General features: G+C 35.6%; 1 protein-coding gene across 3 annotated transcripts in view; it reads left to right on the top strand.

Annotated features, from left to right (window-relative positions):
* LOC131438776 (RNA-binding protein Musashi homolog Rbp6) overlaps window positions 1-19928 on the top strand; it is a 1824137-nt gene that overhangs the window by 785759 nt on the left and 1018450 nt on the right. For all 3 annotated transcript variants that reach the window (XM_058609032.1, XM_058609031.1, XM_058609030.1), the window contains exon 4: window positions 7358-7411. In XM_058609032.1, coding sequence (XP_058465015.1) covers window positions 7358-7411 — 54 coding nt within the window. The remainder of the gene's footprint in view (window positions 1-7357; window positions 7412-19928) is intronic.

Below are 19928 nucleotides of genomic sequence, written 5' to 3'. Positions count from 1 at the left end.
AATGTGATATGAAAGAATATCCACAAACCGAATTGAGGGATTGTAAATATATGTAAAGATATCCTTCAAACCAGAGCTTAAAATTGTCACACATTCTCAATGAAAGAAACCATTCCAACAGTCTCATTTTTCAATGTTTTACTGTCTCATTCGTAAATGACCGACACCAGAACAAACGAAGAGAGACGAAGCATTTTCGTTTCTCATCGTAAAAATAAGAGAGTATAATTGTCAACGTCACTCTACGACAAGACGAAACCAAACTAGCGGCTGCAGGGAGCATCAGCAGAATTTCAATTCTCATTCTTTCATCGATTTATTGAAAATCTGTGACGCTTGGCTATAAATAGTAGCTAAAATATGACAAATCGAGGTAATTACATCCCAGAACTACTACTACAAAACTACTACAAATTCGAACACCAACAGGTAAAAGTTATTGTGAAACCTTTTTCTGTCATAGTTGATTCTCACAGCTTCGGTTGAATATCGACACTGCATGCTATGGGATTTTTATTGAAAACTGCAAATGACTGAAAGGTCAAATGAAAGATAAAACACAATTTTGAAACTACTCTCCCGCTTATGTCATTGACTGGACATGGATTTCGTTCTCATAGTTTGCAAGCGAAGCTGAGAGTAACAGTGATTTCTCGTCATTTTCGTGTATTTTGAGTCAATGAAAATGACTTTTATTAGCGCTCTGCTTCAAACATTCACGAGAAATGGTAAAATACTCGTCAGTAAAATATTATTCACTAATATACTGATACGCACTTCACAAGATAGATATTTTTTTTAGTGAACTTCTTATGAGCCAGTTGTAACTCCATTTAAAAATGATCTTGTTTGAATATTATTCAGTTCTTATATTAGCTGATACATAGTAACAAAGAATGAACAATTTAACTATAGGCGAGAAATCAGTTATAATAAATGTTAGTTACAAATTGAATGACCAAATTGACCGTCTTAAACAACATGCACAAATGTGTCTCCCTCATAAAAGTCCATTGAAATACCCATACATATTTAGTGTCTCGTACTACTGAAAATTTTGCCATAAATTTCTGGCCAACATGGTCCGATGATATGAAGAAAAAAAGGTGGGTGGGTAATGTCAGAGACATAATGTCGTGAATACGAAAACAACTGACATGTTCCTTAACACTTCCGAATATCAATTAGTTGATTAATTGTATGAATTATGCAAGCATTCCCCTTTTTCACATTTTCCGCAAAAACAAAGAAGGCTTCACTTGATCTCGGTTACTGTGAATTTCACTCAGCGAAAAATGCACAAATCGATTCAAACAGTTCTAGATTTGCACTAAACTGAGGATTTTTACCATCGATTTGTGAAGAAGAAATCCTAACTTTTAGAGCCATTAGAACGGCTGATTTTGTATGATGTTCTCCACCGTTGTCCCCTTTTCGTTGCTTTTTCACCAATACGAACGACTAACAGTTGCGATATAATCGCTCTTGTCGGAAGCGAAACTAGCTTTGCAAACGACACACAATACATCTGCTCGCCGTGGCGATAGAATCCAAACTGATCCAATTTTTGTTAAATTTTATCATAAAATTGTGATCATATTTTTGATGGCATGTAGCAAAAATTATGTTGATTCGTTAGATACAACAAGAGATATTCACGATCAAAAATTTATCACTCTCTCAGAGGGTACATTTTGAAAAGGCGCCCCATAGTAAAGTAAGTCGTATTCACGGAAAAATAACAACAACAACTGGTTCTTATGTGAGCAGTTCTGCTGTGGGATGTTCGCAGAGTGAGCTTCGCTTCAAATAGAAGTTGTCATCATCATTTTAGTGCACCGTTCGCAGTTAGAACTACGCATCAAACGAGTGCAAATGAAACCAGCATTCAGCTACTTTGCGTTCTGGAAAAAATGCACCGAACTGTTTTTTGAATATCGGAGAATATTCCACAATTCGGACCTTCTAAAAATCAGAAATTAATTCCGTGTAGCATTATGATATTTTCTTACAATGAAATAGTGAAATTCGAAATTTAATAATCGAAATCAAAATGCTGTGATTAGTAATATTTTTTACCCATTAGGATTTCACATTTGCCAAAAAGCTGCAAACAAAATCACGCAAATAGAAAACCCTTCACAACAAAGAAATTGCGGGTGGGTAATGTCAGAGACATTACCGGATGACGTGAATAGGAATAAAATGAATCGTTCAGTTTCTTTGATGTTGAAGACCCGGAATTCTGGATTTGAAATTCTGAAACCGAGTTTTTAAGTCGAATCCTACAGCTGAATTCGATATTGTTGCTAGATTCGGAAATTGAATGCTGAACTTGAACTCGGCAACTGTATTCTAGAGCTAAATTCCAAATTGTTAAGCTGATCACTGAACCTGTGTATTAGAATTGAATCCCAGACCAGGAATTTTGAATTCTTGTTCGACACTGAATTCCTGAACCTGAATAATAACACCGAACTCAGGACTTGGATTCTGATCCGCAGCTGAATTTTAGTTACAGAATTTTGGTCCAAGATTCCGTTTTTAGATTCGGATCCAGAATTCAGCTACAAAATTCTGTTCGAAAATGAAGATCCGGAATTTAGTTCAAAAACCTTCCGAATCTAGTTCTTGAAGATCAACAGCAATTCAGTTACACTTCGAGAAATTGCAGATCTGACTTTTGGAATCAAATTCTAGACTTGCATTCTGATCTAGAGTTCTGAAACTGGACTCTGGAATACAGCTAAAAACTAAATTCGGGAAATACAACTTAATTTTTTATCTGAGTTCTTTTCCTGGATTTCAGTCTGAAGTTCCCGAGCTTCAGGCTCTTAATTCCAAATCTGTATTCTTAATCTGAATTTCGGATTGAAATTTTGAAACTGAAATCTGCTTTTAACCTCGATTTCAGTTCCAGAATTCAGATCCAAGGTCCAGGTATAAAAACAAGATGAGGGATCTCAGATCCAGAAATCGGTTAAAAAATCCCGACTGAGAATCATGTTCTGAATATTCGGCTACAGTTCCATATTTCTGGTACTCGATTCTGGATTCTGGACAAGGAACAGAGTTTTAGATCTAGCTTCTTGAAATAATAAAAAATCAAATCTTGAATTTTGAAACTAAATTTCAGAACTAAACCATAAAATTGAATTCTGACCCTTTATTCTGTGGTGAACTGAACAAATAAACTACGAAGAAGCGAAGGACGGGTATAGCGTGATGGGTAACGATTTATTAATTTTAGTTGTTTAACGTGAAGCCGCCATAACTAAGTTCAGTTTTTGCAATGACTGAGCGGAAACATATATCATACAACTGGAAATTCTCTCACAAATTGCTGATCATATTCTCGATAGCGTAGAGAAAAAAAATGTTGATAAGTTAAATAAAACAAGCGATATTCGTGATCAAAAACCTTATTACCCTTCAGAGGGTAAATTTTTAAAATAAAATTAAGACGTCAAAATGACGGAGGCCCTGAAAAGAACAGATTTATTCAGGGCTGAGGCCAGTAGGTCGCGTATAACCACATGCTCGCTCTGCGTATTACATTTCTCTCCATGCTCTCTCGCAAATGTGCAAAATGGCTCTCGATGTGGCCGGATGGCCAAGAAAGTTTTAATATTTCGGTTACAAGTTTGACTACATCACATAAAATCCAATAAAGCTACCGCTTGTTTGGCAGCCTTTCTGAGACGATTTTATTTCTCTCTCATTTCTCGTTACGTTACCAAGAAACTGGAGCAGAAAACAATGGCGTAGCCACAGAAATCGACTTACCTTCACAAAAATAACATTCACTTCATTTTTATCGCGACAACATACATGTTTTTATGCACTAATCGCATCTAAATTAAATTGAAATTAAACTAGACATTGTCAGGATAAATTTTTGATCCATGCTTTTGAAGGCGAGATATTCAATGAACAAGTTGAAAGACGGCGTTTCCAGCTATGAAATTCTTCCTTCAGAAAAAGACTTTCCCGGCCAATGGTAATGAATCATTCTGAGATTTTCACAGAATAATCTAAACTAATTTTCTAATAGTTTGTCAATTGGGATTTTTTATATTCGTCACCGTTTCTGAGAAAATAAAATTTGAAGCGTGAAAATAGTCCTCTAAAACTCCCGAAAAAACACCCAGCCCTAAAGTCACTTCGACGTTACCCAATATTTATATAGTTTCGTTCGAATGTATAACGCAGGAAGAGCATAAGATTCGTTCTCCATTTGAAACTGAATTGCCTGATTCTGGGACTAGATTCTGTATCTGGAACTGACTAGTAAACGCAGGTATAAAAGGTACAAAAAAGGCAAACACGCTTCATGGAATTTTCTCTTAGATACTTGTTGATACTAAACATTTCAGAAACATTTAATTTTGAATGAACATTTTATCATAAATTACTGATCATATTTCCGATGACATGTTGCCAAAAATTATGTTGCTATGTTAGATACAACAAGCGATATTCACGACCAAAAACTTATCACTCTCGCAGAAGGTAAATTTTGAAAAGGCACTCCATCGTAAAGTGAGACGCATTCACATCAAAATGCTTCAATATTGATTCAATCCGCACTGTGAGCAGTGCTGCTGTCGGATGGATGAGAAAAGTTAATTGCAAGCACTTCAGGAGAAAACGGACACACCGCTGGGATATGAACAAGAGCAAGAGCAAGAGCAAGAGCAAGAGCAAGAGCAAGAGCAAGAGCAAGAGCAAGAGCAAGAGCAAGAGCAAGAGCAAGAGCAAGAGCAAGAGCAAGAGCAAGAGCAAGAGCAAGAGCAAGAGCAAGAGCAAGAGCAAGAGCAAGAGCAAGAGCAAGAGCAAGAGCAAGAGCAAGAGCAAGAGCAAGAGCAAGAGCAAGAGCAAGAGCAAGAGCAAGAGCAAGAGCAAGAGCAAGAGCAAGAGCAAGAGCAAGAGCAAGAGCAAGAGCAAGAGCAAGAGCAAAAGCAAGAGCAAGAGCAAGAGCAAGAGCAAGAGCAAGAGCAAGAGCAAGAGCAAGAGCAAGAGCAAGAGCAAGAGCAAGAGCAAGAGCAAGAGCAAGAGCAAGAGCAAGAGCAAGAGCAAGAGCAAGAGCAAGAGCAAGAGCAAGAGCAAGAGCAAGAGCAAGAGCAAGAGCAAGAGCAAGAGCAAGAGCAAGAGCAAGAGCAAGAGCAAGAGCAAGAGCAAGAGCAAGAGCAAGAGCAAGAGCAAGAGCAAGAGCAAGAGCAAGAGCAAGAGCAAGAGCAAGAGCAAGAGCAAGAGCAAGAGCAAGAGCAAGAGCAAGAGCAAGAGCAAGAGCAAGAGCAAGAGCAAGAGCAAGAGCAAGAGCAAGAGCAAGAGCAAGAGCAAGAGCAAGAGCAAGAGCAAGAGCAAGAGCAAGAGCAAGAGCAAGAGCAAGAGCAAAAGCAAGAACAAGAGCAAGAGCAAGAGCAAAAGCAAGAGCAAGAGCAAGAGCCCCTGAATGTTGTCCGAACTCGGCTTCTGGTCTCGAACTCACAAACTGAGGAGTCTTAAATCGTTCGTCGTCTATGTAGATTGTTTCTTAATGAGACAAACGAAGGGATCGAATAAGTGGGAATATTTCGCTAGCATTAACAAGTTGCACCATTTAACCAAAAGCAAAAAAAAAAATATGCTGATGCAATTCATGAAAACGTAATTTATCAAATGACTTTAATGGCTTTATTGCTGGATTTACTGGTGCCAAGTATTACTTGTTTTGTTACATTAACATACCATGAAACACACGAAACAAATGCCAAATGAGTTGTTAGATATGTCATTTTTGATGCTCGTATTTATTTACTTACACTTCTTTATTCTAAGTGTGTAAAACTAGTTCATCTGTTTGTCAACTGAATAGTGATTTCACTAAGTAAGTACATATTATTTTCAAATGGGCAACTCAAAAACAAAAAAAGAAACAACACTAACAGAAAGATTTTGAAGACGGGTATAGTCTGATGGGTAAGTCGATGTCTTTCACCCAACCCACCTGGGTTCGATTCTCAACCCCGCCCATAGGGTCAGAAAGTTTTTCTTGTCCGAAGAAGCGAATGACCTTAAGGTTAAAACTTATATAATCTAAACTAAAAAACTATAGATTTAAAATACTCATACTTTGAAAAACACTCAAACTCTCGGTCTCAGAAAATTCAATTCCAGTCTCAGATGTTCCCCCTGGCACCCTCGATTCCGTCATCAATTTGTTGTCATTTTTCACTTAATCCAGCAGATGTTCACACATGCCTCATGGTTCTCGAACGGGGGAAAAAATCGACAACAAAGGTGCAATTGAAACACTATTTTTCATCAACGAAAAAACCATTACAAAGGCATACTTACTTGCGTTTACGGAGGAGAAGTACTTCGGGCCGGAGCCGGAGTCGGGCAGATGTTGTTTCCACCAGATCGATCCTCAGTGAGCTACAATTCGGAGATTTAACGATTTTCTAGGATTTGAGCTATTTCGTCGTTTACACCGAAATCGAGTGGAAATTTTCTCGGTGATTCGTCTTTTTTTTTGGAAGGCCACGGGAGGAAAAATTCCTTCGCCTTACCACCGAATGGGGGCTCAAGTTCGCAGCGAGTTGCAACGTTTCCGACGGCAACGCGCAGGCAATGAGGCGTGGGAATGCCTCGACTCGCTAGGATAAACCACACGCATCGAATAAAGATTGAGAAAGCGAAAATTTCATTATCGTCATATGATTGATGGGGCTTTTCACTTACACTTTTTTTCTTCCTTCTTATTTGCTGCTACGCCGTTTGGTTTGTGCACAACAATGATTTAATGCTTATGGTATTTTTTTTCCCGCTTTTCTGTTCCTTTCAAAGTGTGCGCTTTTCCGTGAGTCTTCCTACACACTTAAAAAATGTTGCGTCTTCTTAGATGCACATAAAAGGAGCGTCGCGATTCACTAACATTCACAATACATAGCATGTAAAGATAAGTCATATCATTACCTTCACAGTTAATTTAACTGAAGTTTACATCGATACAGACGCAAAATTTATATTTACATGTTAGTAGATGTAATATTGTGTCATCACCGAAGAAATTACGGCATACTTGAATTTACGTCAAGCGTAAATTTCATTTTTTCTAAGAGTGTACCTTACCATTGCGGTGATATATTGTTAGGACTTAGGCAGTGTAATCCTTGATACTTTGAATGGATTCGAAAGTTTTATGGTTCAGTTTTCCACGATTCCCGCTGCTGTTCTCTCTATTGCTAAAAAAAAAACCAAAAACATACAACCCAATATTTTTCCGCTTTATTTTCTTTTCTATTCCTTTCAAAATTAACCTACTGAAACAACCATGTGCTGAAATTCGAACAAAATTTTCCTCCTTTTCCAGCTCATCTGCGATGGGATTGGCTGATTCCTCTGCTCCCCTGTACTCGAGACCAAGGTAGGTTCCAAAAGTTATTTATTTTGTCAATTGATTCATTACTGCATTGATGACAAATTCTTTTTTGAAAAAAAAACACATCGAAACATGTCCTTGACATGACACAAACTTTGAGTTACATATTTTTAAGATTTATACTGTTTATTTTTTTAAGTTTAGGAGCTGTAAGTAAATTGAAATTTTGCAGTTCATTTTAGCTTTAAGAATCATTGTATTCTTAGTTCAAAGATCTTTTTTACACCAAGAATTTTTTTAGGCTAAGCCTCGAGCATTCGAAATTAGATTTCTTGGAATTTATCGAGAAATACGCACATTGCGAAGTCATAGGAACCAGAATCCTTTGAATTTAATAAATGTTTGATGGTTTGACAACTGACTTTTAACCTTTATTTTAAAGGTAAAAGTTCCGAATGCGTAAGCTCTAATGAGTTACTTTTTTTTATTTCTAAAACTAGTCCAACTTTTCTTGTTTCTCTGATTGAACTTGTGTGTTAATTCACCAAAGTTTATCAATTTGAAATGGGCACCAAAACTGGATGTTTAGTGTTTTCCAAATAAAATTTAGAAAACCGAATCCTCATGCTTGAAATACACACTTAAAAAATCCCTGTTATTTTCCATCTTATTCGATGCACATAAACGCAGCGTCGCAGTTCACGCAAATTTACGTCGAAGAACATTTAATATTGGGTCTAAAACTCCATGACATGAAATTCATTGAAATAAAAAAAAAGAATGCTGATAGCAACCACCGTGAATTGAACCGAGAATCATTGGATCGCAAGTACGTCTGTTAATCGACTGAGCCACAGAAGTATACATCTGTTTGGCTGGTAAAAAATGCATTTAAATTCATACAGTCGTACCTGCTAGCAGAATGCAAGTTACAGTCGAAACCAGTAAAATTCAAGCTTATCTAAGATTAAGTCATTACAAATGAAATTTTCCGTCGTTTGACAAATTAGGTGTTTATGAATTACATCGTATGAGGAATTAAGTCACCTGTATTATTCAAATTTTTTTTGGTGTGTAGATTTGAGGCTAAAAATGGAAAATGAAAACAAGTGAAAATTAAAGATTCAAATGAGAATTTGATGCGATTCATTTGACGGTATTCGTTCCAGTTCTTTTTGTTGTTTTTAGTTCGGTTCCATGGTCGCAAACATTGTTAACACATTTAGAAAAAAATCGTTCAAATTTACGTCATTATAGATGCCAATAAAAGGAGCGTTATATTTCACTTAAATTCACAATTCAAAGCACGTAAAGATAAGTCATATTTTTAACTTCATAGTTAATTTAGCTGAAGTTTATATCAGTACAAACACAAACATAATTTTTACATGGTAATAGATGTAACATCGTGTCATCAATGAAAAAATTACGGCCTGAAGAAGAAGAAGAGTTACTGCTAGCTATTGTAATCATCCGAATCATCAACTTCGCGACACCTTCTTTCGTCATTCTTCTCGGAAGTACACTCTTAGAAAAAATGAAATTTACGCTTGATGTAATTTCAGGCATGCCGTAATTTCTTACGTTTACTAACATGTAAACATAAAGTTTACGTCTGTATCAATGTTTAACTGTAAAGTCAATGATTTATGTACACACTTAGAAAAATCGAGTAGAATTACGTCTTTATAGATGCACATAAAAGCAGCGTCACAGTTCACATAAATTTACAGTTCAAAGCATGTACAAATAAGTCATATCTTTAACTTCACAGTTAATTAAGTTGAAGTTTACATCGATATAGACACAAAAATTGGTTTTACATGGTAAAAAATGTAATATTGTCAACCGTAAATTTCATTTTTTCCAAGAGTTTATATATGCTTTGTATTGTGAATGTAAGTGAATCGCGACGCATCTATGAAGATGTAACTTTTTATGTAGTGTGTAGTTCTTACACAGAAAGAAATAATGAAATCTACACGACATGTAAATCAATAGTAACATGGAATAGACATGGGTTGACACGAAAGTTTAATTGAAAACCATCATCGATGCAAAACTATATTTGAATTTTCAACGATAGTTTTGCGATAAAATTATATTGAAACGTACAGAATTGTAAAGTAACTTTATGTTCAATTGCTTGTCTCAAATATTTGCATGAAAATATATGTAAATTCACAGATTATTTTTATCTGTATAGTATTTGGGGTATGCTTTTCGCAACCTTCATCAGTGTAACAGTTTTAAGTTGATAAGTGCTTGATCGGAGAAATAGGTATAAAGCGAGAGGACTAGTGTTTGATGGACAGAGAAGATGTTTGGATGTAAGATAACGGTCGGGTGACGGCCAGGATGTAGACCATGTTCGATGTACGTTGCTACTATGTCTGTTTTCGAGTTTTAGAGTGGCTAAAACAAGATCAGAGTGGCGAAATGGTAGCGCGTATGCACGGAATGCATAAGAACGCAGGTTCGAGTCCTGTCTCTGAGCGTATCTTTTTCCAAAAATTCATCTTTTCTGTTAGTTTTTCTTTCACTTGGCTTCTCCAATATATATTTCCGCTCAGTCATTGCAAAAACTGAGTTTTAAGTTACTAAAATTGTTCGGTTTTTCCGTCGAACATAGGTCGGGTTCGGGTACTGAAAAATATACGTTCGTTCGGGATGGGTTCGGGTTAAAAATTTTGCTCGGATTTTTTTTGGGTTTCGGGTTCGGGTAGGGTAAAGGTAAAGATTTTTATTTTTCATCGAGTACGGGTCGGATTCGGGTTTGGAAGAAAAATTATTCTCGAGTTCGTGTAGGGTACGGGTAAAAGTTTTGCCTTTCTATATAGAAAGGTATTAGAATTGCTGGAAAACCCGACTTTCCAACGGAGCCTCGGAGACCCATAGTGTTATATACCATTCGACTCAGTTCGACGAGATCGGAAAATGTCTGTGTGTATGTATGTGTGTGTGTGTGTGCACTTTTCGAAGATATTTTAACGCGCTCAATTTTCTCCGAGATGGCTGAACCGATTTTAACAAACTTGGGCTCGTTTGAAAGCTACTGTCGGGCCATTGATCAAGTTCGAAGATCAAATGGTTGTGACTTTTTTTTTTTGGTATTTCCAGATATATGATGGTAAAGGGTGATTTTTTAAGAGCTTGAGAACTTTTTTAAACAATAAAACGCATAAAATTTGCAAAATCTCATCGGTTCTTTATTTTAAACGTTAGATTGGTACATGACATTTACTTTTTGAAGATAATTTCATTTAAATGTTGACCGCGGCTGCGTCTTAGGTGGTCCATTCGGAAAGTCCAATTTTGGGCAACTTTTTCGAGCATTTCGGCCGGAATAGCCCGAATTTCTTCGGAAATGTTGTCTTCCAAAGCTGGAATAGTTCCTGGCTTATTTCTGTAGACTTTAGACTTGACGTAGCCCCACAAAAAATAGTCTAAAGGCGTCAAATCGCATGATCTTGGTGGCCAACTTACCGGTCCATTTCTTGAGATGAATTGTTCTCCGAAGTTTTCCCTCAAAATGGCCATAGAATCGCGAGCTGTGTGGCATGTAGCGCCATCTTGTTGAAACCACATGTCAACCAAGTTCAGTTCTTCCATTTTTGGCAACAAAAAGTTTGTTAGCATCGAACGATAGCGATCGCCATTCACTGTAACGTTGCGTCCAACAGCATCTTTGAAAAAATACGGTCCAATGATTCCACCAGCGTACAAACCACACCAAACAGTGCATTTTTCGGGATGCATGGGCAGTTCTTGAACGGCTTCTGGTTGCTCTTCACTCCAAATGCGGCAATTTTGCTTATTTACGTAGCCATTCAACCAGAAATGAGCCTCATCGCTGAACAAAATTTGTCGATAAAAAAGCGGATTTTCCGAACGGACCACCTAAGACGCAGCCGCGGTCAACATTTAAATGAAATTATCTTCAAAAAGTAAATGTCATGTACCAATCTAACGTTTAAAATAAAGAACCGATGAGATTTTGCAAATTTTATGCGTTTTATTGTTTAAAAAAGTTCTCAAGCTCTTAAAAAATCACCCTTTATAAGTGACGTAACCGACAAAACACATTGATTTTTACTTCTCTTATATATATAAGGGTGCCAAAATTTTGGGATCACCTCTATTTTCGTTAAGTTCTAGTGCTCAAAAGTTTAAGCACCTCGAAAAAAGCCTTCGTGCAAAAATTGAGCTTAATCGGACATGCGTAAGGGGTGCTGCCCGGTGGTAAAGGTTTGACAATTTTCGATTTTGAAAAAGCACCATAGGGGGGAGTACATGAAATTTCCAAAATCGAAAATTTTTTTTGATGCCGAAACTCTTAAAACTGCATGAAACATCGAAATTTAGTGTCATCTCATAAAATTTTTTTTTGAAAGATTCAACTTTCTGGAACTTTTCAATTTTCAAAAAGTCCCAAAAAGTCGACTTTTTCAAAAAATTTTTTTTCGAGATGACTCTAAATCTCGACGTTTCATGCAATTCTAAGCCTTTTGGCATCAAAAATTTTTTCGAAATTTCTATTTCGAAAATTTCGTGTACTCCCCCCTATGGTGATTTTTCAAGATATATGAAAATTCCACTAAGTGGACTAAGAAGGCTTTTTTTCAGATTACCATCACTATTCTCATACTAATAGGCAACGCAAATGTCAAGCACTAGTTTGGAAAAATGATGCTGACTGTGTGACATAAACACTGAAGCATGCTTTTGTGAACTACTCGAATCAATCTGAATCAATTGGTGTCAAAATTAGTATCCAAAATTATTTAATAAAAGTATGCATTATAACACCACTAGGTGGATTAAGAAGGGTTTTTTTTTATTTTCGAACCGGTACCGGTCGGGTTCGGGTTGGAAAAAATGTTTATCTGACCATCTCTAGTACACAGCGACATAATTTGAATTTTGCCGGTGCCGAAATCCCAAGTTTGATGCAATTGCTAAAAACTTAATATGTCAAATGACGGAAAACTTCATTTGTAATGATCAAATGTTGGATGAAACTTAATTTTATTGGTGCCGAATGCATTTTCCATTTGGCCAGCAAGTACGACTGCATGAATTCATATGCACTATTTACAAGTCAAGTAGATGTGTGTTGCATCTATGGATCAGTCGATTAACGGGCGTACTTTACGATACAATGATTCTCGGTTCAAGTCGCCACTCTCGCCATCAGTATTTTTTTTTAATTTCAATGAATTTGATGTACATTTTCTAGATCGTAAATTTACTTGAACTGTTACGTTCCATTTATTTGCATCATATAAAATGTAAAATCACAAGGTTCTTTCTAATGAAGAAGACGTTCTGTAAATTTTCTCATATCATCTCCACTTAAGTCGACGAACTTAAATGTTTTGATGTTTTTTTTTGTGTGAGTATAAAAATTGAAGGTCCACAGATCGATCTTCATTGGGGAAAATAATGAAGATATAAAAAGGGGTCGAAAGCTTGAAATAAAGTTGTGCATTAAAAGGAGTGCCCAATTACCAGTATTGTATGAAATTGGTGTTATATCAATGAAATGATTTTGAATGCCTTCAAATGTTCCGTCATTTCTTTTAGTCGTAAACAGTCTTCAGTTAAGGTTGACTATAATATTCCGTAAACTATTCTCGAACGCAGATCGTCGATAAAAGATCTAAGTGTGTTCCTAAAATCTAAGCTGAATTTCAAGGAGCATATGGAATTTACAATCTCCAAAGCCTCAAGCTGTTGATCCTAACTTTTTGCCGTACTGAAAACTTTGAAGATATACACTAATTGAAAGCACAGAATTGCGTTTTGGTGCGCTCTGCGCTTGAATATGTATCAGTTGTCTGGTCACCTAACTACCAAAACGATATCCAATGTATTGAAGCAATCCAACGCAAAGTTGTCCGTTTCGCAGTTCGTCGTTTTCCACGGAGAAACCCTTTGAACCCTCCGAGTCACCAAGCCAGAAGTAAACTGATTGAACTCGAGTTATTATCCGTCCGCCAGGTAGCTTTTGTAGACGATTTTTTTCAGTCACAAATTGATTGCTCTGAGTTCTTACAGCTGTTATACTTAGATATTCAACGTCGTAATCTTCGCATTCTATCTATTTCTTTCCTTGGATCCCCAGCACTGGAACTAATTACGGATTCGAAGAACCATTTGCTAGTATGTGCTGCCTGTTTAATCATTGTTTCAGTACTTTTGACTTCCATCCATCACGTAATGTTATTACGAAACGGTTACTCAGATTGCTGTCTAATTAGACAGTATTAATGTAATTTTAGTTTAATTAGTATTGGTAATATTGAATTTAGTATAAGAAAAATGTGTCATTTGGATGATTGTAATCTGTTGATGCAAAAGATGAGAAGGTTTTATGCCTGCTGGAGAGCAAGTTTGACAGAAAATAACTTCAGTTGACTTTTCGCTTCTCATTTGTGGCTTTTCTCTGTTCATTTGTCTATTAATAACCAATCGTTACTAAGTGTTAAAGAATAATTTGGGCTTTTTTATTGGCTTAAATTTGGGATATAACATGTGCAAAGTACACGAAGTTAATATTGCGGACAAAATGAAAATTGGAAGCAGAATCAAATTGAAAGTTGACATTAGCATGCGAAAATACGATCTATAAACAAGTTATATAAAAACGACGAAGGACATTTCATTTCAGTAAAAAGGCGGTTGGGTAGTGTCACAGACATAACTGGATGACGAGCATACGAACAAAACTGACATGCTTCTTTCACACTTTCGAATATGGATAATCCTTCGTATTAGTAGATTCTATACCATATAATTAAAAAATACGAAACAAATACAGTTTTTTGTAGGTTAAGATAGAAGAGGAAAACTTTTCATAATCATTTGCGAATATGTTTTTCAAAGATTCCAAAAAGAACCGATTTTCGGAATTTATCTAATACTTACAACTGTTGTGTCTTTTTCGTCATCATTTAGTTATCTGCAACAGAACTAAAATTCTGGACCAGGATTGAACTAAATTCGAAATCTGAGACAGGTTCAGAATTTAGTTGCAACATTCAGGTTCGGAAAACAGATCAAGAAATCAAATCATATATGTAGTTCTAGACTTGTGAAACTGAACTCATTTTCAGAATCCAAATTTGGCTGTAGAACTGAATTCTAAACTTCTTCTCTCATGACTGAACTCACAAACTAGCTTTAGAATCCACTTTCGAGAATAGTTCCAGCATACAGGTTCTGAATTTAGTGATAACATTCTGAAACCGAATTCAGGAATTAAAATATGACGCTAAATCCACAAATTAAATTCTGATTCAGAAATTTTTCTATAATCCTCTTTCGGGGTTCAGATCTAACATTCAGTTTCAGATTCTAGATTTATAATTCATATCATGAATTTTGAGGTTGAAATCCAACATCAGAATTGTGAATTCGAATTCTGATCATAAATTAGGAAAATAAATTCAGTTTCTGAATTTATTCAAAAAAACAGCTTTGAACCTGTAACTTGAAACTAAATCCTAAACCTGGAATTAAGTTCAGGATTCAGGTGAACCAGAATTCTGATCTAGAAATTTGATTCGAAATTTCAGTTTCCTGCTGTTGCTGATTGCAGGTGACTGCTCGCCACGATGTCAAGCAAAGTCTTGGCAATACATTCCTTTTTTGGAATTTGGCCTTTCTGTTTCAACAGACTTCTGCTTCGTTTCTTAGCGTACAGAATCTATGCATGGCTAGTACTACGGATCCTACTGACACTAATAATCCTTCCAGGTCGGATCTCGAACATACGACAGCTGGCTTGTAAGACCAGCGTCCTATGTATTGAACCGGGACGTCCGTGATGCCAAATTTCATGATTCATGAATCTCATGACTAGTTACTAAAAAGTTATTCAAGTTTCCAGTCACCACATTTTTTGTCATATTGAATTAATTATAATTTATAAGCCAGCGTTACTTAATCAAAACATATCATTAATCACAACTATACTTTTAGCTACTACAGGGTCCGGCACTCGAAGTGTAACCAATTAAAAAGGCCATAAATTCAGTTTGGAAAATTACTTTTACTTAATTCAAAGTACAAAATGTGTAAAAATAATACAAAATTCAGAATCAATTCACTTTTGCTCGATATGACCACCTTTTGCCTTGACTATGGCCTTGAGACGGTCAAAAAACAAATCGCAAGCTGCCCGAATGTGACTTGCAGGTGTATTTTGGCCCACTCGCGGACAATAACTTTTTTCAGCGCCTCGAGACTGGTGTATCTTTTAGTTCGGACTTTGCTCTCCAAAATGGTCCAAAGAGAATAATCCATCGGATTCGCATCTGGTGAATTCGAGAGCCATTGTGTGGACGTGATGAAGTTCGGAACGTTGTTTTTCAGCCATTCTTGGTTCACTCGAGCTTTGTGAGACGGTGCCGAGTCCTGCTGAAACGTCCATGGTCTGCCACCGAAATGTTTGTCTGCCCACGGCTCCAAAGCAACCTCCAGAATACTTTCACGATAATATGTCGCATTTACCTTGACGCCAGGCTCGAAGGTCTGAAGCTGGTTACACTTCGAGTACCGGACCCTGTAGTTGAAAATAAGTTTATTTAACGACCATAGTAGCAATCCGCAACTAATTCTGATGTTGCAACAAGAGCACGAACAAGTTTGGTATGTTAAACTGGCTAAAACTAGAAGATAATATTTCTTCTTAACATAAACATTGAACTAATTAAAACTAAACTAAAGCTATGCTTTTAGCTACTAGTTGAAAAAATGTTTATTTTCCGTTGCGATGTCATTATAAACACTTAAGCGTATATTCAATCGTTACTGTGAATTGATAAAGTAGTAACATGGATGGTATAAGATTATATGGTATACAATTTCTGCACTGATTCACGTAGCTATCGGTTAGTTTTCGCAACGTAGTAATAACAAAAATACAACCTAAAAAACTCTTGTTGGATCGAATATAACGAACACACTTAGAAGTGTAATAATGATCTCCAACATTTTGGCAGTCTCTAGCAGAGCCATAATTAAATAAATGTCACTCTCAGCTACACTTGCTAATTATGAGAACGAGATCCATGTCCAGTCAATGACAACAGCTGAACAGTAGTTTCAAAATAGTGTTCTTTCCTTTCAGTCATTTTCGGTTTTCACCCAAGTAACAATTTTTGTTACGCTAGCTTGTTTGTGACTATTTTGCAACCAGATATTTGAGTGATTGTTACTAACATGTAACCACTTGCATGACTCAAAAAGCGCAGTTTCTACTAGTTGTTAGGTCGGCTAAAAATAAGTTGTCGTTACGTTGTAATGTCATACTGAAAGAACTTATTTTTTCATAACTTGAAAATAACTTGTTTTCAATTAAACTAGTTGAAACTTAGTCACCATCGACATTATAAACATTGAATGAATATACAGAACACTTTTCTATCATCAATAAAAAAACAGAAGAGTACTTTAAATCACAAACTTGATACAAGGTACAAATTTCACAACGATTTTGAAACTGTCGAGCGGAATTAAATTTAACTTAACTGTTTTTTATGCGCCTTCAATCAAAATCTGTTTATAAAGATATAAAAAAAAACAGCAAAACAATACTATGTTCAGAATGCTCAAAATTATTCCAAGTAGAGTGATTTCTCATCATTTTTAAATCATATATCATGAGAATTATAATATTATCACAATCGATGTTAAATCCCTATATTATTTTCTTCGTGTTTATGACAGTGCATAGAACAAAAATGACTATTCTGCCTTTCACTATTTTCGGCAAAAAGTAGTTTTGAAACAAGTATTATCCTGGCTTTATTTATGTTTCATACGCTTCTTGAGACTCCATATTGTGTTCGCCATATTCGAGCCAACAAAAGTTGTTTTGTTTGCATTTTCGTTATCATAACGTTGGGAAAACCTACCGATAACTATCTGAATCAATGAAGAAATTATATGTTATAATCATATAATATCTAAGTTATTACTACATCAATTCACAGTAACGATTTACATATACGCTTACGTATTTATAATGGTTTCGCAACGGAAAATAAACCTTTTTTCAACTAGTAGCTAAAAGCATAGCTGTGATTAAAGATATGTTAGAATCAAGTAACGATAACTTACAAATGATAGTTAGTTCAATGTTTACGTTATAAAGAAACACTGCTGTCACCTTGTTTTAACCAGTATAACATAAAAAACATGTTCGTGCTCTTGTTGCAACACAGTTGGGTTAAGTGGTATCAAAACTAGTTACGGGTTGCTACTATTGAAGTCAAATAAACTTATTTTCAACTAGTAGCTAGAAGCATTGTTGTGATTAAAGATATGTTTGGATTAAGTAACGATAGCTTGTAAATTGTATTTAATTCAATATGACACAAAGATGTTATTATTGGAAACCTAAATAACTATTTCGTAACTAGTTATGTTATGATGAAACATTGCTGTCACCATGTTTTAACCAGTATAACATAAAAAACATATTCGTGCTCTTGTTGCAACATAGTTTGGACTTTGTCGTATCAGAACTAGTTGCGGATTGCTACTTGGGCAGCGAAAACCGCATACTGTGCAGTGTCGATATTTAACTTCAAGAATTGATAAAGCTAGAAAACGATTCACAATGATTTTTACCTGTTGGTGCTCGCATCTATAGTAGTTTTTGTTTCCAAAGTGGTTCTGAGGTGTAGTTACTTCGATTTATCATATTTTAGTCACTTTTTTTTATAGCCAAACGACACAGATTTTCAATATATCGGTGAAAGAATGAGAATTGAAACTCAACTGATTCTCCCTGTAGAGAATAGTTTGATTTTGTCTTGTCTTTCTTTGTTTTTTTGGATGCGATCATTCACGAATGGGACATTTTAGAAACGCACGTCCAGATCTGGTGTTAATAAAAAGAAAATGTTTGTTTAGAAAAAAAATTAACGTTTGAAAAAATGTCGAGATTTCTGAAATAGATTTTTTTATGTTAAATGTCTTAAAAATGTATGAAATGTTGGGATACGGTGTAATCTCAGGAAAACACTTTTGCACAAATAGAAAACGACTTTGGGACTATAATTTGAGACTAAAAAACTTTAGAAATCCACATTAGCGAAATAGAAGAAATTATTTTTTGATGTAAAATGTCTTTGAAATGCATGAAACTTCCACATCTGGTGTAATCTCGAATAATTTTATTTTTGATAAAAATCGACTTTGGGACTGGGATTTCCGAAATCGAAAAATCGTTGTGTAATCTCAAAATTGAAAAAAAAAAAAACGACTTTGGAACGAGAATTTGAGATCACGTAACTTCGGAAATCCGCATAGAAAATTAAAATGCAAAATTGAATAAAGATTGTTTGATGCACATGTCTTAGAAATTCATGAAATGTTCACGTCTGGGGTGATCTCAAAAATATTTTTTTTGAAAAAACCGACTTGGAAATGTACGAAACGTGTGATCTCAAGAGAAAATTTAGAAAAAAAATCGACTCTGGAACTGGAAATGTCTAAGAAATGCATGAAACGTCAATCTGAGAAATTTGAGAAAAATCGAAAGTGCCAGAGAGTTGATTTAAAAAAAATCATGATAACACTAGATCTCTATGTTTCATGCATTCTAAGACAAAACAATAAAACCCGATAGCTTTGGAAATCCGCACAAAAAGAGCTTTGATACAATAGGTCAGTACTGAGCAGTAAAACTCATTATAAGATTTTTTTCATGTATTCCTCGATAATCTCAGTAAGCTTACCTTTGCGAACTATTGGTCCTCTCTTGGCAGCTTCGGAGCATTCGTACCGGATTTAGTCCATTGTCTCAAACACCATATGTTCAGTGAAGCCAGTTGACATTAACAGTTGACCCAACACGCTTCTGAAATGTCCTCGCGTTCGTGTTTCTGATTCAACATGGAATTAAACGGTACAAAAACAGTACTATTAGTGAGAATATTCTACTAACAGCTCAAACAAAAATTTAGTGATTGTAGTCGCCGCTGATTGAACCATGTTTTATTAGAAACACTTTTTACGTGAATGCGTCCTACTTCAATATGGGCAGCCATTTCGAAATTTTCCCTGTGAAAGAATGGGTAGAAATTAATTGTAAATATCTCGATTTGTGCTGAACGTAGCGACATAATCCTTTTGACATTCCATCAGAAATATGATCAGCAATTTGTGATTAAATTTTCTTACAGTGTGAGATAATAACTCTAAAGCTAATTTTTTTCCAAACTTTTCGAAACAATGAGGATTTGGATCTAATTTTGGTCTCATTTGTGACACAAATTGATTCAGATTGATTAGAGTAGTACACAAAAACATTCTTCAGTGTTTATGTCACACAGTCGGCATCATTTTTCCAACCTGTTAGTGCTTGACAATTGTGTTGCCTATTTGTATAAGAAGAGCGATACTAATCTAAAATAACCCTTCTTAGTCCACTTAGTGGAATTTTCATAGATCTGGAAAAATCATCATAGTTGAAAAAGATACATGAAATTTTCGAAACAGAAAATTGTATATAAACTGAGCAACAAGTTTTGTTAAATTGTATCTG

This window comes from Malaya genurostris, chromosome 3 (assembly GCF_030247185.1).
Source record: "Malaya genurostris strain Urasoe2022 chromosome 3, Malgen_1.1, whole genome shotgun sequence".
NCBI lineage: Eukaryota > Metazoa > Arthropoda > Insecta > Diptera > Culicidae > Malaya > Malaya genurostris.
This window is presented reverse-complemented; position numbering and strand designations above follow the sequence as displayed.